Below are 26774 nucleotides of genomic sequence, written 5' to 3'. Positions count from 1 at the left end.
CAGTAAATTCACTCATCTTTCTTTCATCCATACCAGTCTAATGTTTTCAATTCTCCTCTTGTTGGAAGGGTCTCATCGAACTAGAGGTTTGTGTTGTGCATTGCTGAATGCAATTCTGCTGCTTCCGTCTCCGAAACAAAGTGCATGAAAGAAACCTGCCACTCAAAATTAACAATTAAAGTTTTCTATTTAGAATTTTTAGCATTCTTAGTGATCACTGTATTTTTGTGCCAGAATAGGGGATAAGCTAAAAATGGTTAATGACCAGCATGCTTAAAATTTCAGTTTTTCCAGTGGGGAAGTCTAAGTCTATAAGCACAGACCAATGACAATTTAGTGAGACAGTTTAAGAAATGAGAGTTGACTAGCTCAAAGGTTCTCCCATGTTATTTTTCTTGCCTCTACCACAAAATTTTTGCTGACATTTATATTACTTTTAAAAGTAATATAAATTCTAAAAGTAATATAAATTTTAAAAGTAATATAAATTCTTTTGTTTCCTGTGATGTTTTAAAAGATCCTTCCCTGGAAAGCACGAGCTTCTGCTGCAGGACCTTCAAGTGTCTCGGTGAGCAAGGAGGTGACTCTTGGACAAGAGAGACTTTAATTTGCAGGAGCAGGGGGGAGCACGTGGCCCCACCAAAAACCCGATTTACCATGTCAGAGTGTCCCTCAACACACCAAAAGAGATCTTGTTACGTGCAGCATGCATCCTGGGTATGGATAGGGAGCCTTAAGCACCATATTGAAGCAGGAGCCTGCAAGCCATCTGATGCCAAGCAATCCTGTGTGTTTTGCAGAATTTCAGTACCCCAGCAGGTGTTAGATGGGGTGATGCATCATGGAGGAGCTCTAGCATGACCTGCCTGGAAGTCAGTGGTTTCTCCCGTGCTCTTGCTCTTTGTCATGGATGCCAGCTGCTCATCCTGGGCCCTGTGCAACGCTGCTCAGTGGGGAGGGGCTGTGGGGGACCCTCTGTCTCTGGCTCAAGGATGGGTTGGCTCCAGCTGATTCTTTGTTGATGCCTGTCAGGCTAGCTGCTAAAGGGAGGGACCTGCTGTTTCCAAACACCAGAGTGCTTGGAAACAAAGTGACTTCACTATAAACTGAAGACACCTTTCAGAAAGCTGGAAAGGGGATACCAGGCCCCATTTTGCCAGCTGTTTTTGTTGCTGGGATATGTTTGTTTCCTGTGTGAGGACGCATTTTAATGTGCTGCTAAGCAGGGAAAATTAATTTTTAAATATTAGTCCAATTTTATATTATGCTTCTAAATCTTGCCGCTTTAGCAGCTCAGCTGGGGAAGCAGTGAGGTCTCAGCTGGCTGGCAGGCAGCCCATGGAGCAGCCAGGGAGCGTCACCTCAGCCCCAGAGAGTGTCACCAGCAAATGGCTTCATGCTCATGTGCCCACAGCTGCAGGCACTGCCTGCCCTGCTTTCCAGAGCACCACCACAGAGAGGATTTGGCCACAGCCATGGCAGAAGGGAGGCATGTTCTTGCTTCCTGACAGTGGCCCATGTTCCTGAGGCTCCTGGGCGTGCTGACGGCAAACCTTCACCTGGGAGCGAGCTTTGCAGGGCTTTGCTCAGTAAAAGCAAATTTGTCCCATCTAGAGAAGGGGCTCCAGATCACCGAAGTGAAAGGCTGACATAAGGAATATAATGCATGGATGGTTGGTTGAGGAGCCAGGCTGCTGCAAGCTCTGCCTTTGTAGCTGCAGCTGGGACAAGCACATCAGCAAAAGGTAAAAAGGATCAGCCCTCTTCAGATAATGTTTGGGATGCTACTGCAAGTATCTCTGAGATCTCCAGACCACGAACCTTTACTCGGACCTAAGGAGCATCTGGCAATCCCAGCATTTTCAGCATTTCCGTGTGCGCTTATTTTTTTTAAGCAAAGTGAGAAGTGAAAATATTCCTTACCGTCTTTTAAAATATATTACAGTTATGTAGGAATACAAGTCTTTCAAGGCCCTATCTCTCCTCACCCTGCAAAATGAAACACAGTATAAAACTCCATTGTTTTACTCTTGTGTTTCCTGTGCCTTATGGCTTGAACCATGGATCCTCTTGGCTGAAGTCCATCCCAGTAATAATTTAATTTGGGAACACACTTCACCTTTCTAAAAATAAGGAAAACTGAGAAGAAGAGCAAATAAGCTGTGCTGAATAAAGATCTAAAATCACTTCTCTGAGATCTGAAATTAAAAAAAATGTTATCCAAAGAATGCATAAAATAACAGAAGCCTGCCTCTATGCAGCAAACTCTTTCCTGGCATTTTAGCCCTGTTCTACAGTCTGGACTTTTTCTAAAGAGAGAGCAACAAATTATCAGTTTTTTATATATATTTTTATATATATATATATATATATATATTTTCCTTCTTCAAACACTTAGTAAGACCAGGCATATACACAAAAATAAAAGAATGTGGAAAATATCTACCTGCTGCTTTGTGCTTCACAGTGTTTTTAAATCATTTGTATCAAAATGTTACCCAGAAGTGAATGTCAGACCACAGCAAAACCAAATCCAGGTAAATGGAACAGAAATAAATCTAAGGGTCCATTACTTAATGGGGTAAGGTGTGCAATAGGTGCCTTTGCTTAGAAAAAGAAGAGAAGCAGCAGGATAGAGCAGCCCTGCCCTTCTTGGGTAGTCTGTATGGACATGGGACCAAATCACACCTGATGCTGGAGTCCAGATAACCCTTACACAAACCAAAGTCCCATGTTCACGCTGAGAGGGCCTCATCCCAGTGTACAGCAGGCAAAGGAGCACAAGAAAGCCTAAGGTCAGCATGTGCAGCTCAGCTCAGGCAGGTGGTACCACCAGCTGCAAGCCCTCTGTTCTCTGCCAACGCTTCCCCTGCAGAAAACGGGCTGTTGTAGGGATGCAAGATTGCAAGGACAACAGCACTCACAAAAGCAGGGTCTATGGATGGCTCTGTAAACCTGCAGCGTGCAGCTGGTGCAAAGTGAAAAATGGGGCGGCGGAGGCCAGGGAATAGAGTCTTACTAGTCAGGGAAAAATGAGAAAAGTCCCCAACAAACCCAGCTACAGGGAAATTTGTTTGAGGAAACATGAGTTGCGCTGGGAGTGACGGTGGGCACAGACCAATTGTGAAAGTACTACAGAAGCAATTTCAATGTGTTAGATAATAAAACTGAGCCTCCTCAGTGACTGTCAGCGCAGCCTCATGGGGACAACAGCTCTGCTTCACATAGGAGATCACTCACTGCTGAGTGTTTTTGCAGCCCCCTGCACTGCAGGGGTGGAAGTCTGGGGAGCTGAAAAGCCCCACTTCAGCTGTAGTGAGGCCGGGACCTTTCCTTTCTTCCCCCTGTCAAAAACATACCCTGAGCAGGGCTTCCCAGATTGGATATTTACTGTCCCTACTGAAATGGGGGTCTGGGCTCTCAATCAGGAATGCTACTTGAAAGGTGGCTATGTACCACTGGTCTCTCCTCCCTCCCCACCTATCTTCTTCCCAAATGCACTCAACATCCAGACTGCTGGGGCTTCAGGGAATGAAGCCACACGTGCCACCCTTGGGCCTCTGCCTCTCCTGGCTCGTCACAGCTGGAGAGCAGGAGCTCAAATGCCATGAATCCTTGTGACTGCTCAAGAAAAGTAATGAAACAGGGCTGCAATTAAAGAGAGAGCTGTTGAATGGGACTGAGACTGCCAAAAGGCCTCCTATGAGGTCCATTTACTAGAAGACACTAAGGATATTAAGCTCAAGATCAGATACCATTGGTGGGTCACTATCCATCTTCACCCTCGCATTTTAGAACTGCCTTCTGGCTCCTCCACAACACCAGCCTTCTGCTTCCAAGAACAATTTGTTTCCCATCCCTGCAGAGCCCCTCCAAGGTGCCATTTGCAGCTCTGAGGCTCACATTCACCTCCCTGCTGCCCAGGGAGGGTTTGCTGGCGGGTGACAGGCAGCACAGGGATGTCCCCCTGGCTGGGAATGGTCCTGCCCTTGCAGAATGGGTGGTGGGAAGCCCTGGGCATGGCACATGGCTCCCAGGAGCAGAGGCTCAGGGACAGCCATCTGCTGTTTTTAGTGGCCATCAAAGCCTGTGGCAGTGGCTGCTTGAGTGAGAGGAATAGCTGCAAGCATGAGAAGACCGGCAGAGGAATGACGGCTCTGGAGATTCCCAAGGAGGCAAAGGATGGGGTGTGGGGGGGGGGGGGGGGGGGGGGGGGGGTGTGAGATGTCAGTCTTATTCCGGGCAACAGCATGGGTTATTGTGCCCTGTTGCACATGGTACCTTTGATATTTCAAGCTCACGTGGTTATTTCGAGGAACAAAGGTTGTTGTTGTTCTCCAGGAGCACCGCAAAAGTCTGTTCCCTCCTCTCTGCCTGCACCTGGTCCTGTCAGGGCAAGTACATTCCGTTTTGTACAGGGACACAGGCTGGAATCACAGGGGGAACCCCATTCCCAGTGAGTCCTTGGGCAAAGAAGCCACCAGAAAAGAGCGTTCTGCTGGCAATGGGGCCCTGGGGTCCTTAGGGCAGTACAAGTCTTTGGGGGTGCTGCGTGGGTCCCACCAGCTGTGTGCAGCAGCTCAGCAGAGTTTGGGAAGCCCTGGAGACAGCAGGGATCATGCTTAACTGTCTCAAGGCAGAGGTCAAATTTACAACACCCAGCACTTGCACGGCAGCTAGAGTGATATCAGTCATGTGCTGCTTTGCCCTGACACTCACCTTCCTTTTTGCAAGAGAGAAGGGGCAGGTTGAGCCCCCTGCCCACACAGTGAAGGCATGGGCAGCCCACGAGGGGCAGCGAGTGCAGCGAGTGAAATCCCCGCAGGGGCTGGGGCACTTTGGAGACACTGCACTGTGTGGGTGGAGGAGCTCACGACACGCACATGCAGCTGCTGGGGAGAGGCCCGGGAGCTGGCAGCGAGCCTGGGGGGGAAAGAACAGAGAGAAACACCAAAACAGGCATAACCCAAGGAGGCCAGGCTGGGGACGGGGTGCTGCTTATGGAGATGGCAGTCCTTGGCTGCCAAGGCAGGAGGGCAGCAGGGAAGTTCATCACTGCCCCGCCTGACCTGGCAGGTCCCACTGGTAGTGCGCCAGAGGTTTGCCACATGTGGCTGCTCAAGTTTTGATCCCAGTCTTGGGAGTTTTGGGGACTGGGCTCATCAGCACACCTACACAGGGGTGGCAGAGCCCCCTTGTGAGAAGGGAAGTATTTCTGAGGATTAACAACTGAAGGAGGAGGCAGGAAGCCGAGAGGAAGGTTCAAAGATCGATTTTCATTCTGGCAGCAATTTAGGAGTAGGAATATGCATGCTGCCTCCAAGATCTTAGATAGCCCGGTATATGAACTGATGATCTGGAAACAAAGATGAGCAGTATATCAAACCTTTTTAAAAGATGACTCAAAGCTATTGACTCAAAGCTATTGAGGAGATCAAAAAAGACTGAGTAAAATGCAAATGTGGCAAATGGGGAACACCACATATTTGCCAAGGATCAACTAGATATGTGCAAGGTTAGAAGAGGAAAACGAATTGCACATAACAATTACAAAGCTCCAGGTGTTCTCTAGCAACCCAAGAAATAATACGGATGTTCACGCAAACTCTGGCTCTGAGAGTAGCTGCAGGTTAAAAAAAAAGCACACACAAAATATTAGCATGCAGAAGGAAGAAAGAGGGAATAATGTGGAAAATATGATAATGCTATTATGTAAATCACTAGCGTGGCCTCTCTGGGAATACTGTCCGCAGTTCAAGTAAGCCCTTCTCAAAAAGGGCTGATTAGGCGCATGGCAAAATTCACTCACAGGGAGATCAAAACGATTGGGGTTGTTTATCTCAGAAAGGAAATGAACAAGAGGAGATTGGCACAGAGTGAGCCAGTCCAGAGCTTCTGTTTTTCTTCCTGTTCATTTCTATCACTGTCATATCTGGTGTTGCTGAGAATCGTGTGAAGTGATGTGGCTCTCCTCTGTCACACACCATTTGCTCTTTCTCTCACCCTCCCCTCCAGGGGAGGCACAGCACATTATGTTTTATATTTAGGTATGACCTGGGGAGGAGGGAGGAGGGGATGGCTAAGGAGAAATATATATGCCCCAGAAACTCCTCATAGTAGAGAAGGTGAGAATGGAAAAGTGGAATTTGCACCTGGACAGTGGAGCAAAAAGTTCTGGCTTTGGGAGTCTCCTCCCATCAGCTCAGGCAGGCCTCAAGAGAGGTTGCCAGCTACTGCCCTTCTAGAGCCTTGAGGCTCACCGACCGAGCCCTAGACTCTGGGGGTTCCTTGGAGATAAAGATAAGGAGCTTGAAATTGATAAGTTAGTCTGTAAAAAGCATTCCGAAAGTCAGAAGTACCTTGAGATGCAGCATTGACCCACTGCTCTCTTCCAGGGGAGGGTCAGGTTGGACATTAGGGCAAATTCCTTCACAGAAACTGGACATTAGGGCAAATTCCTTCACAGAAATTAGACATTAGGGATGGGCTGCCAGGGAGGTGGTGGAGTCACCGTCCCCGGAGGTGTTTAAGGAAAGACTGGACACGGCACTCAGTGCCACGATGTGGTTGACAAGGTGTTCGGTCAGCGGCTGGACTCCATGACCTAAGAAGTCTTCTCCAGCTGAATGGAATCCGTGATTCCGTGACCGTGGTGCCCGGCAGACGCGCTGTCTCTCGGGGCTGGCAGCCCAGGGCGCCGTGCTGCAGTACGCGAAGCCGCACACGGCGCTCGGAGCCCCGAGCGGCACCCGGAGGCCGCGCTGCCAGCGGGCCCTCCCCGGCCGGAGCACCGCGGGCCGCCGGGCTGGGCCGGCCGCGGGCAGCTCCCCTCCCGGCCGCCAGGTGGCGGCGGCGCCGCGGCTCAGGCACGCGCGGCCCGCGGCCCGCGGCGCTGGAGCCGCCATTGGCGGGACCGGGGCGCGGCCCGGAAGCGGAAGCGGCGCTGCCGGCTGACCCCGGGAGCGGTCCCGGAGCGGCCCCGCGCGCAGCCCGGTGAGAGCGGGGCGATCGCGCTGCTCCCGCGGGGCCGCAGCGGCCCCCGCGCCGCCCGCGCGCCGGCCCGGCCGTTACCCACCCGCGCCGTTGGACAGGCGGCCCCGGCAGCCAGCGGGGCGCGCCGCGGAGCCGCGGCCGCGGGGCCCTCGGGGAGAGAGACGCTTACCCGGATCCCGGCCTCGGTCGCTCCTCTGCAGGTCGCCCGCCCGCGCCGCGCGTTTGTCCCCCATGGCCGCGTGGTCCCGGGAGGCGGTGCTGACTCTGTACCGGGCTCTGCTGCGCCGCGGCCGCGGCCTGCGCTACACCGACCGGGATTTCTACCTCGCCTCCATCCGCCGCGAGTTCCGCCGGAACCAGGGGCTGGAGCGGCTGGAGGACAAGGAAAGGCAGCTGGAGAAGGGGCAAGCTTTCCTGCAGAGCAGGCTCGGGGGCCTGGTTTAGAGGTTCCCTGTAGCTCCCACTGGTCCTACTTAACTCCCGCTTCTTTCCAAAATCCCCTCGCCAACCAGAAGAGATGATTAACATTCACTACCCACCACTTTCTTGAAGAAGTCCTGCTTCCACAGGCACACCAGGAGGGCTCTCTTCACAAATGCATTAGGTCACAGGTAGGTCATCTACAGTGATATAACCGCGTTCTTCGTGGTGCTGTTACAGTGAGCTTTGCGAAAGCGTGGGGTTTTTTCTGCTTGGGGATGACAAGTGAATGTATTCTTGGTTCATCCAGGTAGAAACATTACCCCTGGCTCGACTTTAGAAAAACAAAAGGGCAATTTTAAACCACCCAGTCAGGCAGGCAGGCTCAGAACCTTGGACACTGACTCAGGAAAAAGACCTAAAGTCACAGTGCAGGAGTTTCTTTGTGTTTTCATGTAGGTTCGCTCAGGATCCACCTATGGGTACAGTAATGGTAAAGATCACAGAATCATTTAGGTTGTAAAAGGCCTCTGAGATCATTAAATCCTACCTTTGATGACCACCTTGATGACACTGTGCGTCATGTCCAAGTTAAACACCTGGGGATGGTGACTCCATCATCTCTCTGGGCAGCCCATTCTGATGCCTAATCATCCATTCTGTGAGGAAATTCCTTCTGATGTCCAGCCTGAGCCTTCCCACAGCTTGAGGCCACGTTGGCCAGAGGGACTCTTTAAATTTAAATCTCCAGGTCAGGTTAAACAGAAATTTGAGGACACAGAAGTACACATGTAAGTAAATATTCGTGTCAGTGTTTTACATGATTCGTCTGAGAGTCAGAGGCACCAATGTCGTGGGCAGGAATAAACAGCAAGGGAGCTGTTCCTTTTATGATGTGTTGCGGTTTCTGCTGTTGATTGGGTGCCTTTGAAGGATCTGGGATTGGACATTGTTCAGAAATTAATCTGTGAATGGAAGCTCTGAGACTGCCTGTCAGTTCTTGGGGAAGGTTCCACTCTGTTCCAGACAGTTGACCAACGTCGTGTTGCCTTGTCTGTGAGCAAAATCACACTTGTTACATTAGAAATTAGAAAATAAATAGGCTGTGCTTAGGTTGAGAAGCACAAATTATAAGAATACCTGAATAGCCATAGGGTTTTGCCTGATATGCAGGATTTTATTGCAAAATACTGCAGAAATAAATTCTGCTTTCTTTCATTAATTCTGTTCAGTTATTAGAAACCTCACATCAAACTTGGATGTGTTCCCTCAGGTGTGGGATATTGCTTGGTCACTACTGTCCTGGCACTGCTGGGAGCAAGCAGCTCTTTCCGGGAACATAATTAGAGAGGCTGCAGGGTTGGGTGGTCCCTTCCTGTGGTAAAATCTGGGAGTGGCGGGTGTGAGGTGTGGGAGAAGGGAGTGAACCATCAGGGTTTTGGCCCGTGCGCATAACGTTCCCGCTCCTTGCAGGTAAGATGGCCGGTGCTGGGCAGCGCAAAGGGAAGAAGGATGACAACGGCATCGGCACCGCCATCGACTTCGTGCTGGCCAACGCGCGGCTGGTGCTGGGCGTGGGCGGCGCTGCCATGCTGGGCATTGCCACGCTGGCCGTCAAGCGGGTGAGTGCCGCGCACGGCTCCGGCAGCGGGCAAGGGCACTGAAGAGAGCCGGGGCGCTGGCAGTGGCCTGGGTAAAATGCAGGCGCTGGGCCCTCGGTGACTCAGGCTTTTCCTGGTTTAGATGTACGACCGCGCGATCAGTGCGCCCAGCAGCCCCACTCGCCTGAGCCAGTCAGGAAAGAGAAGCTGGGAAGAGCCAAACTGGCTGGGCTCCTCCTCACGCCTGCTGAACCAGGACATGAAGACCAGCCTCAGCCGCTCCCTGCAGACCCTCCCCAGTGATCCTTCAGCTGCAGAGACAGGTAAGAGGCATGGCCACCCTCCTGCATCGCAGAGTCATTCAGGCCTATAAACCCTGTGTTTGTTTAAAGGAATGCGGGGAAGGAAATACCCTGTCTGGCCTGGGATTTTTAAGTTTTTCTTTTAAGCAGGTCTACTGGTAACTTCAGGAATCAGAACTGACATTGGGAACTAGTCAGTAATAGTCATGTATTTGTGCTCTTCATTCCTCTCATGACTTCATGGTGTTAAGCTTTATTCTCTCTCATTTTTTCTCTTTCAATCTATCTAATATTTCCTGATAGAAAGCTATTCAAGTTCTTTCTTGCCTTTCTTTAGGTCATTCAGTTTGCTTGCATCTTTTTAAGGGGGGAGTATTCGAGTTGTGGATGTGCTAGCAATTTATAACAGTATTTCCTGTATTATTGTTACCATTTTCCAAGTAATTTCTGTATCAATGTTTCCCTGTTTAGTTCTGCTTATCGCTGCATTTGTCTTCAATAGTCTATAGAAAGTGTCCTGTAGTTTTCCTTCTGGGTGGGATAATCAGTAATTTAGAACCCAGCGATGTTTTATTAACGTGTGGTTGGTTGGTTGTTCTCAGTGGTTTTACTTTCTATCCCTGGTCACTTATTTCAGGAGATTTACACTTGGAGATTTAACCTAAAAATCAGAATCAAGCTATTAACTTGATTTCCAGATTATTTTAAAGGCAGTTATCTCTGGGATGACGTAGGTTTTCTGCTGAGGATACGTTAAAAACTAGACGCCTATGTTAAATGGGGTCTAGATCATTTGATTGGAGTCCCCAAGCATATGGGCTGAGTGATAAAAACATTGATGATGGTGCCTTAAATTCTTCAATTAGAAGTAAATTGAAACTCAGTATGGAAAAATAATCTTTTTCATAAATAGGTAATGAAATCCAATTCCCTATGGTTTTGTGCATTATTTCCTTTACACAAAAAAAAGCTCAAATCTGTCCAAAATAATCCAGTGGGACAAGAGACAGCAGCTGCTGAGGCTGGGCTAGTTGGGTTTGTGTACAGCTTGGTCAGCCATTCCTCAGGTGCTGTGTGGCCAAATGCTCATCACCAAACAAATTTGCAACAGCCAATTGCTTTAATGGGACCACTGACTTGGGGATTTCTCCTGCCCCCTGTAGATATCAGAGCCCTTCCAAAGTTCTCTTAGATCTGTAATTCCCCTTTAATTCTAATTGTTAACTTCTGAAACTCTTCACCCATGTTAAGATAAATCTGAAATGGATGGGAAGCATTGATTTATTTCTTTGGGAAATCAATCAGAGAAAAAGGGGCTCAGAGAATCTGTGCAGGTCAGACATTGTTTAGTAATGCAGATGGCAATGTAAACCTTGTGTTGTTGCATTGTGCCTCTGGGTGGGCTCTCTGGTCTTTTGTCAGTGAAGGTTTCAGGGGGAATATCACTGGATGGCCTGAGCTGGGATGGCCTCAGGATCTGTCAGCTCCATCATCCTAATAACTGTGCTGATCAGATTCCCAACAACTATTTCATTTCCAGGTGGCACAGTCTTCTCTGATCTCATATGCTAGTCAGCACTGGCTTTCACTGGTAATTTGTAATTTGGTAATTTCACTGGTAATCTGTTTCAATGTTAAAAAGTCAAAGAGATGGTTGTTCAAAAGTGTTTTATTCACTGGTCTGGCATCACACTGAAAGCTTTTGAACTGATAATAGCACCGAATTTTTGATGAAATTTAGCTGAGGTACTGCCCCCACAGCCATTAAAATTACATCCTTGTACACAATATTAGTCTGGCTAAATGTCAAATCTAGTAACTTGTTTTCGTCTCTTTTGATGTTCTTAGTACTATGTTTTGAAGTTTCTCCGCAGTCCCCTTTGGAGTGGTACCTATGTAAAGCCTGCAAAATGTCTGCCAAGGGCTTTTTTGAGACCTGGGAGACCACAGTTCTGCGCTGCAGATTCTGTTCCGTGGAACACTTCACTGCGAAGTCAGCTGCAACCTCAACAGTTTTCCCTCTGTCTTGCAGACTTTTTTCAACCCACAAAGCCCAAGCCATCTGCCAAGAGGAGTCAGGTGGAGCTGAAGAAGTCCCACCTTCGCCTGTGCCTGCAGGAGAAGCTGTTCTCATACTACCGACAGCGGGTGGCAATCCCAGCAGACGAGCAGGCTCGGGCCAAGCAGGCAGCTGTGGATATCTGCGCAGAGCTGCGCAGCTTCCTGCGTGCCAAGCTGCCAGACATGCCCCTGCGGGACATGTACCTCAGTGGCAGCCTCTACGATGACCTGCAGGTAATTCCTGGGGACGCGTCATGGCTCCTTATTCAGGCGGCTGACCGCGCAGGGGCCTTTTGGGCTTCCCTGATCCCTGTTGTGCTGGCTCAGCACAGCATTTCTCAGTAATAAGGCCCCTGGTGTTGCCTTTCCTACTGTGGAGCTAGGCATTGATTTCCACAGTGCTGTTTGAACAGGCATGACCAGGCTGCCCTGTCATTGTCTACAAAGCCTTTGCTTTTTGCTGGTTTATTTCTTCAAAATAGCTCAGACCTTCTTTGCTTCCTCTCCGTCTCTCCTTTTAGATGTGTTTTTCTTTCTGTTTCTCTGGTAGACATCTGTTTTCTCTCCATCCTTCTATAACCATCCAAATATGTTATATTCCCTTAGAACTCACGTTTATTCATGTAGGTCTTTCCTACCTTTTATTTATTTTTTTTTTTAATGCATGACAGACCTGGATTGGACAGCAGTCCCTGCTGCAATATCTCCCTGATGGCAAGATGCCCATCGCTATAGTGAGTGATTCAGAGGCACATTTCTTTGTTTGAGACAGAGCTCTGGAATGGAGCATGGAATGTCCAATGAAACTTAGACCTGGGTCTTAATCACATTGGTGAAAAGGGATCTTTAATGACCTTTTTCCGAACAATGTGGCACACCAGGTGAGGGCAGTGTACCTAGCTGTAGCATTGGATTATTAAACCATGGCAACGGAAGCTTGTCAAGAAACTTAATACTCTGTCTCCTGTTTAAATTGTCATTTGCTGTCATTAAATTGTCAGTGTGGTGTTGCTGTGCCCCAGGCAAGCTGCATCGCACAACCAAGGAGCAGACTTACCACAGTATGAGGCAGAATGATTCATCTATATGCAGTCCATGTCAGGTCTCTAAATAGTACATACCACATAGGCACTAGCTTCAGCTATACCTTGGAATTATCCCACTGATGGTTGGAAATAGTCTTTCAGAATGCCTTTTAACAAAGGGAGGCTGGGAATCCCATGCAGCGAGGAGAGTGAGACACTAGAATCCTTATTCCAGGTTGCTTTGGACTGAAGGCTATCTAAAGGTGGTGAATAAAATGAATGTGGAGAGAGAAGGCTTATTCTTACTGACTTTTCTCTCTTGTGAAAGGTAGTGACAGCTGACCACATCCAGCTTATTGTACCTCTCATGCTGGAGCAGAACCTGTGGTCCTGTATCCCTGGGGAGGACACTATCATGAACATTCCTGGCTTCTACTTGGTGCGTCGAGAAAACCCAGAGTACTTTCCTCGCGGGAGCAGCTACTGGGACCGCTGCGTGGTGGGAGGTTACCTTTCCCCCAAAACTGTAGCAGACACCTTTGAGAAAGTTGTAGCTGGGTCCATCAACTGGCCAGCAATTGGGAGTCTCTTGGACTATGTGATCCGTCCAGCAGCTCCCCCAGCAGATTTGACACTGGAAGTCCAGTATGATGCAGATCGGCATCTTTTTATTGACTTTCTACCATCCCTGACACTTGGAGACATCGTCCTCGTTGCCAAACCTCACCGATTGGCCCAGAATGACAACTTGTGGCGACTGAGCCTGCGGCCAGCGGAAACGGCTCGCCTCCGCGCCCTGGACCAGGGCGATTCTGGCTGCCGCTGCTTGTGCCTCAAGATCTTCAAAGCAGTATGCAAGTTAAACCCAGCTCTGGGACATCTCACTGCCAGCCAACTCACCAATGTCATCCTGCACCTCTCCCAGGAGGAGTCCGACTGGTCCCAGCACATGCTGGCTGATCGCTTCCTGCAGGCACTGAAGGGGCTGATCCGCTACTTGGAGGCAGGTGTCCTCCCTAGTGCCCTGAACCCCAAAGTGAACTTGTTTTCAGAGCTGACCCCTGAAGAAGTGGATGAGTTGGGCTATACCCTCTACAGCTCTCTGTCAGAGCCAGAGGTCTTGCTGCAGACGTAATGGGGCCTTACCTATGGAAGTGTTGATAGTTTGATTACTGTGAATTATGTCTCCTTCACTTCTCCCTATCTCCCTCTCTCTCTTCACTGCTCCCCCCTTTTAGTTTATTAGTAATTCCTGCTGTGGAGTTGGTGCTCCCACTGAATTTCTTGGTGCTACTGGTCCATTTCCACCATCTCTGCCCCCACAGGTCCCTTTTGGCCAGGGAAGAGAGGCTAAAACTGCAGCTCTGAGATCTTCGCATAAATTCTGCTGAGTTTAAGTGTCTACCGAAAAAATAAACCAAACTATGCACTTCTTTCTTCTGTAGTACACTTACTGAAGCAAACCCTTTTTGGTCTGAAGAAGGTGGAACTGGGCTGGTAAATCCAGTGATGGTTTTATCAGACTTGCACTGATAAATCTGTTTTGTAATTTCCTCCAGCTGGACTTTACCCCATGTTTCTTTTTCTCTGCTGTCCGCGTTGTCTCACTTTCCTTTCTTTTATGTCCTTTTGTGCCAGTCATGCAGGGCAGACTGAGTGAGATATTTTGGATAGGGTTCTTTTTGTATTTCTGAGTGGATAATGACTACACTGGCAATATTTAGGGCTGTAGAGCTTGAAATTGAAAATTCCCTCAGCTCCTGCTCCCACAAAGCCTTCTCATCCTTTGCAAGCTGGACTCAGAATTAAGGGCCAATATTTATCCAGTCTGCTGCAACACAACCTCCTCTATGGGCAATTCTTGTTGAAGGTGTCACAGGGGAGGAAGCAGCCTTTGTGGTCTGGCTGTGTGATGAGGCTGAGAATAGCTTGCTGTTCCTACTCAGCCGGATCTGCTGGGAATGGCCTCGGGAGCGGAGAACAAGGCAGCTTCTTTAGTTGTCTCTGGCCTAGAGAAAGAGAGGGTGATTATAGGGAAGGGGTGGGAGACACACATGGGAATGGGGATTTTTTTTTCATCTTTTCCCCAAGAGCTTATGGCTATTCTGGTTTACTGGAGGTGGAAACAAGACTGCCTGCCTCAAAGGGCTTTGGAATAAGCACACACAAGCCAGATTCTCACCAGCTCTAAAGGCTGTGAAGGTGATAGAACTGAACTGGTGTCATCAGCAAGGTTCTGTCCCATACACTGGTATTAGGGTACATATACAATGCTGGCATTTAGGGATCTATTACCTTTGCCATCTGCTCTGTGTGCTTTAGTCTCCTCCTGAGAACAAGAGGCTGTCCATCACCTTCCTTACTCCCATGTGCTGACTTTCCAGTGCTCCCATTTTACAAATACTCTTGGAAAGCTGGTGACGGCACACCTTCCCATTGCGTCTGCTTGGACCTGTTGGCAGAGCAGTTCTGCCCACTCCTGTCTATGGCTGCTCGCAGGCTGTAGACTCCTTACACTCTGCATTAAGCCACCTACTGTCTTCAAAAAGGGGGAGAGAAGGTGTCCCCCCAAGTCTGGAGCTCCCTGTGTATCTCAAAAAATCAGCATAACTATTGTTTCGGAAACATATTTGCCTTTCCCTGCCTTAGCAACTTGTTTCGCCCTTGCTGTTCAGCCTCCTTAGCCAGTGGAGAGGAGTACTGCCGCAGCAGAGTTTGGATGGAGCAGGAATCCTTTTCTCCTTTTCTTGTCCCTTCCTCTCAGGACTTCCCCCATCTTTGACAGAGAAGTTTCAAGGTGAATTTCAGGAGTGGAACCACGAAGGGAAGTCTTTCACCCTGGGTTCTTTTTAGAGGCAGTGCTGGTGAGGTGAGGTGAGGGAGAAGCATCTTTGTCGGACAGTCCGTCCATTTTAGCCAATGTGTCAGCATTCTGTATACAGTGGTAACACAACATTGCATTTTAAATTATTTAATCCTTAGGATACTGGTAATTTATAGACTGCCAGATGTATACTTTGAAGTCTGTGTGTGTATATAAAGTCTGTAGTCTATCAAAGGTTAACAGGAATCCCATTGGTATGACTTTGTGTTTTGTAAGTTTTGCAGCAGTCAGTGTTGGTCAGCTGTTGATTGCTCTTCACTCTGGTTCCCAGATTTTTCCCCTCTTCCTTCCCTTGCCCCCCACTGCCTTTCCGATGTCAGCCTTCCTACCCTAAAAGCAGACAGATGAGACTTGAAGCCTATAGGTTACTGGGGGGAATTCCCCTTGTTTTTAATTACTTGAAGGTCAACAAAAATATTAAAATATCTGGGTTGTCAGGAGTTCCCCCAAAGCTCATTTTTTAAGTGCGATGTCACCCCTCTCTTGGTGCTGCCTCCAGTACTCTGGTCTTCATATTTTAATAGCAGTGTGGTTGGGAATGATTAAAATTCTAGGTACAAAAAAAAAAAAAGGTGAGATAGGACTTGGGAACAGGTGTCACATACATATCTGTATATATAATATTTTACATGAATGCTTTTACTTCTTCCTGGCAACCTAATCAATTAATATTTTATGGCCATTTTTTGCTGCTATTGAGCTCAGTTTGTGTATCAAATGGAGACTGAAGCTGCCTTTTTGCCTTTTCTGTAGACTCTGCTCCACTTCACTTGCATCAACTATCTCCATCATTTCTTTCCTTCAGTTTTGCCCTCCTCTGAGCTAGCCACGAGCCTGTTCTCAGGAGGCAAATGATCGCTTCCTACATGCAGCCACCACAGCAGGCAATAGCTGCCCTGACAGTGGCAGTCTTGACAAAGGCCAAAGATGTGATGGGTCACAGGGACACTGCAACTAGGAATATTTTAAGAGCAGGATCAGGTATAAGGGGCAAATGAAACAGCAAAGAAGATGTAGGGCAGGTATTCAGGAAACTTCCAGTAATGCTGCACCCAGCCTGTGGGTCAAACAGAATGTTGCAGAGTCTTTCAAACTGGCACCTTTCAGTATTAAATGCAGTACATGTGTTGGTGTCAGCCTGGAGGGCTATTTTACCTATAGGTAGGCTACTTCCCGGTCATATCTGTAGCACAGAGCAGGAGAACCTAAAACTGAATGTGAAAAGGGCAGCTCCTGGCAGAGCAGCTCAGAGACAGATTGATTGTAAGGGGCCCAGGACATGCATTGGGCTGGTGGCTGCCTCAGCTCCAAGAATGTCTCCATGTGTTTTGCTGTAGCTTAGCTCACACAAGCTTCCCATGAGATTGTCGTCTTATACTCTGTGACCACAGGGTGAGGACCAACTTGCTCAGCTGTGGGTTTCACTGCTGCTGGGCTCCACCGCTAATATTTCAAGTCAGATGGATTTCTTTTCCGGTGTTTAAAAGCAATTATGGAAACAAAAGGCTGCTTTCTGCCCCCTGGCAAGCTGCCATCAGGGCCCTCATTCTTAGCATGTGGGCACGAAGTGAGAAGTGAAGAGATGATGCTTCATCTCTCCCAGGCCTGGAGGCTGTGGATTTGCAAAGGGGAAAGTCCAAGTGCATGATCTGTGACAGAGTGTGTGGAATTCTGAAATAAAATTACTTCCCACAGTAACCTGGTTGTGTCTGGCATGTTTATAAACAAAGGAGCATCTCTGTCCTTTCATCTCGGTGCGTCACCTTAATGCTGATATAATTCTGCACCACACCATTGCTTGGAGACTGGCTTGCCCCTTGCTGATTCACTTGCTTTCCCTTTGCATCTCTGGACACTCAGCACTTCGCGGCTTGTCTCCAGGGAGCAATCAGCTCTGCAAAGCAGCGTCCTGGTTCCTGGCAGCTTTCACACCAGTCACAAGGTGCTGCGTAATTGTGGTGCTGAGCCTCTCATCCTCTCTGATAGTCTGCTTGCCCGGACAGGCACCTGCTTTTCATGTGGCTCCCCAGACTTCAGAGGCTTCCGTGCCTCTGGAATATTAAACTTCCCTCTGTGGGCTCCCCCACCCTTGTTCAGTCACACCTTGTTTTTGTGAGCCAGGCCTCTCCAGTCCCAAATGCACTCCTCTCCTATCCAGGCATCAGCCTTGAGGCAGCGAGGAAGCTCCTTTGCCAGGGGCCCGTGTCTGGTGTGTTCAAGTTCTTTATACTAAGACCGATTTTATGTGCCTGCTTGGGAAGGTGGAGTGGAAATGTTGGCTGTCAAATGAAGTGTGAAGTTGTGCTGCTTTTGAAGGATCCCAAGCTTCTTAATTCTTGGAAGACATGCTACAGTGGCAACATTGTCCTGTAAGACTTGTCTTAATGAGGACTCTGTAATTAACTATTTTGGAAGGTATTTTATGATACAAAGTGATATTACATCTCCAACTTTTTCTTTTTTTTTTCTAATATCCCTTGCCTGTGTTGCGCTTCTTTTTTTTTCCTTCCTTTAATCTGTTCTTTGGTAGAAACGGATCAGATGAGATCAAGCACATTTCATGCCACACAGAGTTTTACAGGAACAGCTAAAATAAGCTGCTATGTGAAATCTGTGACAGGTATTAGCCCCCTCAAGTTACAGCCCCTGGAATGCCTAGAGCCTGCAGTACATGGTTAATATATGCAGCGGTTTGCACCTTTGCATAGAAGCTGTCCTGGCATGAATAGGGAGGAAGGATCAAAAGATAGGTGTGTTTAATGTAAAAAAAGAAATAATTGAGGGGAGTGATGATAATTATTGCAAGTATGGAAAAGGTGCTGCAAAGAAGAGCAGAAGTAGTTCTCCAGGCTGCAAAGATTCAGAATTTCTTTGTTCTTAGCATAAGGAACAAACAGCTTAGGAGTAAAGTGAATTTTGGAAAAAGCAAAATATTTTGCCCACTTTGTTATATAACCACAGTCCTGTCCTCGGTATTAATGTAGATGAATTTACATTTTACTTATTTTTTTTTGCATCTCTTAATTTTAAAAATAAATACATAAATTCTAGCCTATTTTGTGTAATCTTAAACGAGGGAAGAAAGGATGACTGAACCTCAAATTTGAGATTATCATGCTAAACTGTTGAACTGTATTAAGAGTGTTTCTTTTTTTGTTCCCAAATACTTAGCTGCATCCATGGGGTTTTTTAGGTTTATTTTAATATTCTAAACTTTAGAAAAGCTGCGGACAGCTGCTGCTTTTTAAATTTAGTCTCACATATATTAAAAAAAGAGCCTCTTCCAAATTTTAGTTTCACAGATGAAAAGAGGAGCCTCTTCCCAAGGAGGAATTTCTCTTCCAGATAAAACGTGTTTGCTCACTACCTGCACTATTCAATGGCTCCAGCATGACTCAGTGAATCCAGGACTGTATCTTGAATTGTGGGGCTTTGCCCACAGATGCAGCAAGCAAGAAATGGGAGATTCTACCTCCTACCAGTGAAACCCAGTATTGGCTTCCAGCCCTGGGAGAACTGCTGCAGTCCAGACAATCAGAGCACTGTTTGCGATACCTGGATTTTATCTTCTTTATCCTTGTCAGGCTGAGTTACTATCTGAGTTTACAATCCGAGGGATTCAAGAAATATCCTCCCCCTCCCGTTTATTCTTTTTTTTTTTCTATATCCCCCTTTTTTTTTTTTTTTTTTTTTTAAAGATTCAGCACCTTATTTGTATAGCTTTAATTTAACAAATGCGTCCCTTACACAATCAAGGATAAAATTTTTACTAGCATATTTTGAGAAGGACAGCATTACTCACAAGTCAGGGACCCAGAAATGTGCTGGTGAGCAGGCTATTATTCCTTTCTTTAGAGTATGTGATCCTGTGGAATAATTATGCAACCAGTAAGGCAGAAGAGGGTGGTAAGACCAATGGGTAAGGCAAGGAGGATCAGAAATCATTCTGTAGATAGGAAAAGTTCTTCTCACTTTATGAAAAGCAGAGAGAGTGGGACAGAGTTTGGCTCAAGGAATTCAAACTTCTCATGATCTTAAGCTTTCATAAGTATTCATGCAGAAGTCAGTTTTGAACAAAATCACATTAAACACACTAAAAGTTGGATTGATTTTTATTTTGCTGCCCTGGTTCAATTTCCCTGGGTCCTGTGGCTAAGTAGCTCTTTGATCTATTAACACTCAGTGCTAAGCTTATCAGGAGAAGTAAATATATATATAAATTCTAACCACGTTCTTCATGAAAAACCTTTTCTATACAAATAATGGGCAAAAGTTGCTCACTTGTGTTACTTGTTTTGTTTTGGATTTTCTTTTGTTAGGCAACAATTCCCTGGCTTCGGAGCAATTCCACCTTTCTCCTTCCTATCTGTGGGGTAGAATTGTCACTGTTCAGAAGCACACGGGTGATACTGTCCTATAAGACATTGCACTGCAATGATCCTGGTCCTGTACAACCCTCTTGTCTCAGTCTGCTCAGCATTGCAAAGTACAGAAGCAACATTGCCTCAGAAGCAACAGACATGAGGGCACAGATGGCAAATGATGGACTTGTTGGCTTTTTACCTCTCCCACAATGGGCATTTCTTCAAAACTCATAGGGCCCTGGTGGGCTCCTTACCTTCCTTGAAAGGCAATAAATAATTGTTCCTGGAACCAGTATGGCAGAATGACATTTTTGCCTTCAGATCCTTGAATTTATTGAGCACAGGGGACCTTGCAGACAGTAAGTACCACCACTTATATGGATAATAAGATGTGAATCATATTCAGCTGCTGCTTGTTTGCAGCAGCAGCGAAGCGTGTCAGAGCCCTCGAGGTGCGTTGGAGCCAAGGTAGTAGAAGGCACAGCAGTCCCAGAGGCTGCAGTGTTGCACTCCCACAGTGCCTGTCAGAGAGCACGCTGGCAGGGACCCAGCTCCCTGGCACTCACAGGGAGGCTGTTTTCTGCTGAGGCAAGGATGTGACCAAGGCACAAACTTTCTCTTTTCCAAATCACTGCCTGTGATTGTGAGAGAGACAGTACAAAGCATCTGGTCTGGTGCCTTTTCTTCAACAAGGCGCAAAGAGCTTATGTTTTGGGCTAGGAACCTTTCTCCTCTCCCTCCCCTCCCCTCCCCACCGTGGTTTTTGGTGTTTTTTTTTTGTTTGTTTGTTTGTTTGTTTGTTTTTGTTTTTTGTTTTTTTTTTTTTTTTTTGTGGGGGGGATGTTTGTTTGTTTGTTTGGGTTTGTTTTCTTTTGTTTGTTTTTTTTTGGGGGGGGTGGGTTTGTGTTTTGGTTTGGTTTGGTTTTTTTTCTTCCCCTTTTTTTTTTTCTTTTTCTGTGTGAAACAAAAGAAAGAATGAAGAATAATGCTTCTTTAGTCCATGACTTTCCACTGCCAAGGAGGATGTTTGGTGTCACCAGCAGACTGGTGACTCCCAGGCCGTGTGCCCTGGGACAGACTTACTCTTTTGTGAGTCTGCCCTGCCTAGGGGAGACCTGTGTTTCTGATAAGTGCTCAGCATCCAAATGTGTCTTACTGAGACTGCATAGCTGAGATGAATGGCTCAAATGTTACTTTCCTGAATAGCACCAGCATCTCCTCAAACCCAGAGATGTCTCCTCTTGAAGCCAGGACATGGCCTCAAGACTCTCACCTTCTGAGCGGCAGAAGAGCAGGCCAGCTGTACCTCCCTAAAAGAGCTGGGCTGCTGTGGCTGGCTCCTGACAGACCTGGGTTTCATCTCAAACCAGTTCTCTCAGCAGTCAAGCACAGAAACCTCCACCCATTAAGAGAACTGCAAACCTCCCTAACCAGGCACCACAGCAATGGCATAAGAGGGCAGGTGGGTTGAGAAGCCACAGCACATACTCAATATGGTACTTTAGCTGCAGCGTCTTCTTTGGGGACTATTATCCAGCCTGCCTATGGCCAGTCCACCTGTAAGACACCTGAAGAGGCTCTGCTGAAGCCACCCATCAGTCCATGTACGAGTGCAGGGAGCAGAACAGGCTCAAAGTTTTCTGAAAGAATCTTTCTGACATAATTTGTCAAATCCCCTAACACAGAGACCTTAGGAGGTAAAATGACATTCCTTCAGGAAAAGTCTATAAACTCAATAGTATCACAATTGTAGCAACATCTGCCAGGATTTTTTCTCTCCTCCTTTGTAAACAAACATATATTAAAACAGTACAAAGTCTTCTGGTAAATTACTGAGCAGCTGCTGCCTACAGAGTGGAAAATTATTACTGAATAATGGTCTGCAGCATTCCTCTCCAGGGACCTGGGCAGCTACAGCCTCAACAGTGACTTATCCTCAAATGAATTTCAGAGCTTCATCTGAACTACTTGTTGTGTCAGTGTTCTCACTGAAGCTGCCTGCATCAAAGAGATCTTGCACAACCCCAAAAGATTCCTAGAACAGTTTTATTTCATTCATAGGGTATACCTGTGCACAGTCTCTCTTTCTGTCCTCACCAGAACACTCTGATGTGACACAAAGTGAAAAACAAATCCCCCAAAGGAGGGCATGGAGCACAGCCTGGTATAATCCTTTCACTGTGCACTCCCCCCTCACTGAACAGAGAGGCTGAAATAAATTCAAATAACCCCTTTCCACCTGCTTCAGCCAGGTTTGGGCACCAGGTTCAGCTGCTGGGCTGGTTCAGCAAGGGGCCCTCATGCTCACCAGTCTAAGGGGCACTGAGACACTGAAAGAGAGCTCCACTGAAGTTAACTCCCTCAGTGGCGTCTGGGCTGAGATGCTGCAGTCTCATAATCCCTACCTTGTATGTACTTGTCAGGCCTCAGCTCTTGCTAACTTCACACTGCAAGAAAAAAAGCAATGTGCATTATCACTCTCCTCTTCACCCTTTTGCACAGAAGGGCACAATACACCTGGCACATGTGACTCCAGCAGATGCTGGTAACCTACAGGTGCATTTTGATACACACTGAGCACAGGTGCAGGGGGGGGTCACATAAACCATAGGCCCCATGAAAAACAATAGTTGACATGAAATATATTCCTGTTCTTATATTGCTTGGATTACTGGAAGGGTTTTGTTTGTGTGCTAAACTGAGCTCATGTGTGCGCTAATGCACATGAAGGATTATTCTTGACCCCCAAGTCCTTTCATCATAATAAAACAAGACTGGACATTGAGACAACTAAAAATATCCCCCAATGGTCTGAACAAAAGTCAGCACCCCCTCCTCTCCCTCCTTCACACATATTCTTTGCTAAACATAATTTTCAGCCAGTTGTAGCTTTGCTTAGGAAACTCATGCTTGGACAAGTTACAACTCACCTCCCTCTTACCAGATTTGGACAATGTTTTTACTTGTGGCAGCTGGCCACAGCCTGGCTGATTCTGAGTAACAAAGCCTCTGGAGACAGGTATTTTGTGAGCTATCAGCATGTGCTCAGCATGCCCAAGTTTGTTCATTAAAGAAAATTGTAGGTGGACAACCAGGGTTGTTTCCATAACTGTGAAATAATTGAACTGCAAGTTGCAAGTGTAAATTGCAGATTTAATCCTTTTTTTTTTCCAGTCTCATTTCTACTGTCAGGGATATTTGCATAGCAGGATAGAAACAGAAGACAGTGAGGGGGTGGGTAAGTAGTGAATGAAGTATTAGAGATTCAATTCAGTGTACTAGTCCAAAACAAATGAGGCAGAACATATGGATAACTTATTTTGTATGTAATAAAAGATGGATGTTCTCAGCCTGATTTTTAATCATATAGATTTGCTTTTTGATCTAGTTTTAAAATGGAACATCTATAAAGCAATCTCTAAAGAGCTAGCTATGAGAATCTGGCAGAAACGATCTTTCAGATATCTGTACCACATGAAGAAGGAAGTAAGCAAGCGCTGTGAATAGACCTATGTGCCATAGAGGTTGCAGGTAATTCTCCCTCAAAATTGCTCAAAATGTCTCTCTGCTTTGTCTCATTCCTCCCTTGTGTTTTCCTCAGCATGCTGTCTCCAGGAAAAAATCCTGCTAGTCTCTGGAAATGTTTTGTTCATTGAAGTACAAGGTAAGGCTTCCTGAAGGACTCAAGTTATTCCTCACAAGAATCCCCTTGAGCCTTGTCCTCACACTCACCCTTCTGCAAAGCAGGCAGTGCCACCTCCTCCCCAGTCACCCCAGCAGAGCCCAGGGCCAGTAGAAAGCCCATCTGCTCCTTCTCTGGGGCACTGAGGCTCATGAGGGCCCAAAGCTGCCTGCCCAGTGCCACCATGGCCAGCATGCACTCTCCAATGCAGTGTCAGCCCACCTTCCCAGCACTTCCTAGGAGACATCTCTATCTCTGTTACTTTTGCTGGTTCCCCTCCTGGCCCCGGCAATACCCACTCCTCCCACCCCCCTTGCTCCCCTGCTACAGAAGCCAATGAGCTTCCCTGCCACTGATAGTCCCTGAGAGCATCCTATGCAGCCGGTCTAGACTGTGTGAGGGGATGTTACTATGGAAACATTTATGTCCTCTCGGTCTTCGGTGTGCTTACTAACAGCATTCAGCATGTTTGTCTCCTGTATTCTTGCTGGTGGAAGAAGAAAACGGCTTTTCCTTTGCAAGGTTTATTTAAAAAGAAAAAAAAAAACAACCCACAAACCCAATGAGATTATATATATTGACCTTCCATCCTAAGGAAGGAGGATGGTGAATGGAGGAGTATTAGTTTTCTACTTTCTGGTGATGTTGTTTGGCTGGAGGTGGCTCTCTGCAGTGCTGGATTTATCATGGCATTTCACTGCTTCCCAGCCAGGCCCTTGGCCTCTCTCCTGCAGCGAGCTCTGGAAGAGCAGCTCCTTTCTCCTGCAGCTGGCTCCTTGTTTCTGTGTCAGGGTGGATCTTACTTATCCCAGGAGATCCCTCTGCTGAAGTGCCCAGGCCAGGAAAATAACATCCACAGTGATAAAGCTGTTAATGTGACAGCAGGACTTCACTCACCATGCATACAAATTGGTTTTCCCTCAGAAGCCACCTTTTTGTGCTGGAAATTAAATTTTCTCCAGAGCTGCTCAGTCTCTAAGCCACAAATGTATTATGTAATATTGGAAAAAAAAATTTTTTTAAACACTTTTGAGTTAGTAAAGAATAGCTAGTAGTCCTGTGCTTAGAAAATACTTGTAATTTCTCTTGTACAAAAATACCCCAAAAATATTATTTGTGCTTTAAAAAGTGCCTTCTACCTTGGTTAAAAAATCTAGTCACAATGGAGATATCTCTGACATAGTATCTGCAAAGGAAGAAAGATAATTTATGAAGGAAATGGCATTGTAGGTCATGAAATGATGATTTAACAACAGTTATTCTGCAGTTCTGTGGCAAACAGGGAAAAATATGCTTTTCTCTAAATGGCTGGCTTCTGATTACTTGACCTCACTTTCTGGATTGGAGATTGTTGCAGAAGATCTGTCCGGAACTCATAATAACACACAAATTTCCACCTCAGTTCACACACAAAAGGGAAAGCAGGCAGCTAGGAAACAGGCAGATCTGGGTTAAGTTCCTCACTGTATATGTCATTTTTGCTTACGTGATTCTTGCGCACACATTCCCAGAGTCCTTTCAGAGAAATCTATAATTATCTTTTCATAATGAAGGATTGCGTGTATATATATATTGGGTGCATTTCTGTTTGTTTAGCTGCTATTACGGTCATACAATCACCCCTTTCACTTAAAGAAGGGGAAGGCAGGCACGGCAGTGGATGTGAGAGCTCTCCCTTAGCCAGTGAGGACTTGGAAGTGCTGTTCACCCATGCACACAGCCAATCACCCACTCAGCTTCTTTAAAAGCTGCCACAGCCTCTCAATTTTCCTTTGAAGCAAGATCTGCCTCCTCCATAGTGTACTTATCAGAACAGTCATCTCAGAGTGCTCAACTGCTACAGTGGTGGTTTTTTGGTATTGGAGGACATTTTTCTCTGCCTCCTCTATTTTAATAAGTCATTTCAAATCCTGTGCTTGTGAAGAAAGAAACCAAAACCAACCAACCAAAATAAAATAGCAACAAACCAACATGTAGGGAAATTTGCCCTTTTTAAATCAGCAGCCAGTGTGTATGTTACAGATGTGGAGTGACATACTCTGCTTTGTAGCTACAGTGCTAAGACCAGACTGCTAAAAGTAGAAACTGGATCACACTCCATCCTTGCAAATCATCGGCCAAGTTGTTTAAGACATTCTAGGCAGTGAGACCTGAGCAAACAAGATGAAGGCTATGGCTTTGCACAAATACTGCTGAGGCCTTAACTGGAAAATAGAGGAGCCTTTGGCAGAAGTAACTGAGAGCAAGTTGACCTGCAAAATGATGATGATGTTTGAACAAGCAAGGTCCCACCACAGCTCTCAGAGCTGATGGTGCTGTGTGGCTGGCAAAGTGGAAAATCGACCTTTTGAAGCTGGGTAACTGACACAGTGAGGAATGACACAGGTATTGAAACTCCCAGCTCACCGGAGCTGTCCAGTGCTTGTGAGACCCGACTGAAAGGATGATGAAGGAACTGAAGCCAGTGGAAAACTGTTGACCCCTGAGAGCTTCCTGCTGTGAGCTGTCTCAGTGGGGACAAGGCCAGCTGGTGCAACCGTTTAGTAGGAACGGGGTGGGGAAAGAGCTCTGACTTCTTTCCTAGAAGCAAATTGATTTGGATCAGATAAAAAGCAAAACCGCATTTTGAAAGCTATCCAAGGTGCCACTGCCCTTTGTAGTCGCGAGGCTCTATAGGTGATCGATCCATTAATGCTCACACCTGTCGAGTGGCGTCTGCACAGAGAAGAGAGAAGCAACTGCATCAGCATGAAACTGCATGGCAGGAATGACGTTCTCATTCTTCAGCTGTGGAATAACCGACTTAGTTTTCAGCCCTTGCACGGGTTGAAGGCACTAGTTAAACTGACACTCTCGGCTGCCCGGCGGAGCGGCGCTGCAGCCGGGCTCCACATAAGCCTCTCAAGCGTCGGTGCAGCCCTATGGCCGCAGTGAGGGCGGCAGGCTCCAGGCAGACGCCCTCCTGCACGCACACAAACACACACAGCCCCAGAGCGTCCGTAATCAACGCGCTCCATGTGTGGGGCAGGCCGGGAGGGAAGGCAGCGGGTTATCTAAGGAAACAGGAAGCCATGGCGGGCTGCCGCCGCCTCAGAGGCGCCATGCCAGCGCCTCAGCCCGCGCCGCAGCAGGCAGCTTCCACCTGACCCCAACGGGGCTTTGTGTGGGGAACAAAAGGGACGGCTGGAAATCAGAGTGAGGAACACACACTGCTTCGAAAGGGGCATGTCAGGGGAAATGCAGGGCTGCTGTGGGCGGGAGTAATTTCTCTACCCGGCTGCTCGTTCTCGACCCGCTCCCAGCATCATCCTTATTTCACCCACCCCACCCGGCCGCCATTTCCCTTCACCGCCCCGCTCCTCCTCCTTTCTCCCTCCCCCCCTTCTCCTCCCCTTTGGTCTCCTCCGGGCCCTGGCCAATAACAGCTCACGATCACGTAAAC

The 26774-nt window shown here is 47.2% G+C and overlaps 2 protein-coding genes across 2 annotated transcripts; both read left to right on the top strand.

Annotated features, from left to right (window-relative positions):
* The first annotated feature begins 7142 nt into the window (after window positions 1-7142).
* Window positions 7143-7452, top strand: LOC131378541 (mitochondrial ribosome and complex I assembly factor AltMIEF1). The gene has a single exon (XM_058420375.1). It carries the CDS (start codon window positions 7225-7227, stop codon window positions 7435-7437), a length of 213 nt encoding a protein of 70 aa, XP_058276358.1. The 5' UTR covers window positions 7143-7224; the 3' UTR covers window positions 7438-7452.
* Window positions 7453-7465: 13 nt separating this feature from the next.
* On the top strand, window positions 7466-16984 carry MIEF1 (mitochondrial elongation factor 1). The gene is made up of 5 exons (XM_040062450.2): window positions 7466-7604; window positions 8887-9035; window positions 9157-9337; window positions 11349-11611; window positions 12731-16984. The coding sequence occupies exons 2-5, from the start codon at window positions 8892-8894 to the stop codon at window positions 13535-13537; spliced, it is 1395 nt and encodes a 464-aa protein (XP_039918384.1). The 5' UTR covers window positions 7466-7604; window positions 8887-8891; the 3' UTR covers window positions 13538-16984.
* The last annotated feature ends 9790 nt before the right edge of the window (window positions 16985-26774 follow it).

The sequence above is a fragment of the Hirundo rustica genome, chromosome 4 (genome assembly GCF_015227805.2).
Source record: "Hirundo rustica isolate bHirRus1 chromosome 4, bHirRus1.pri.v3, whole genome shotgun sequence".
NCBI classification, from domain to species: Eukaryota; Metazoa; Chordata; class Aves; order Passeriformes; family Hirundinidae; genus Hirundo; species Hirundo rustica.
Note: the sequence above shows the minus strand (reverse complement) of the source record. Positions and strands in the feature narration are given on the sequence as shown.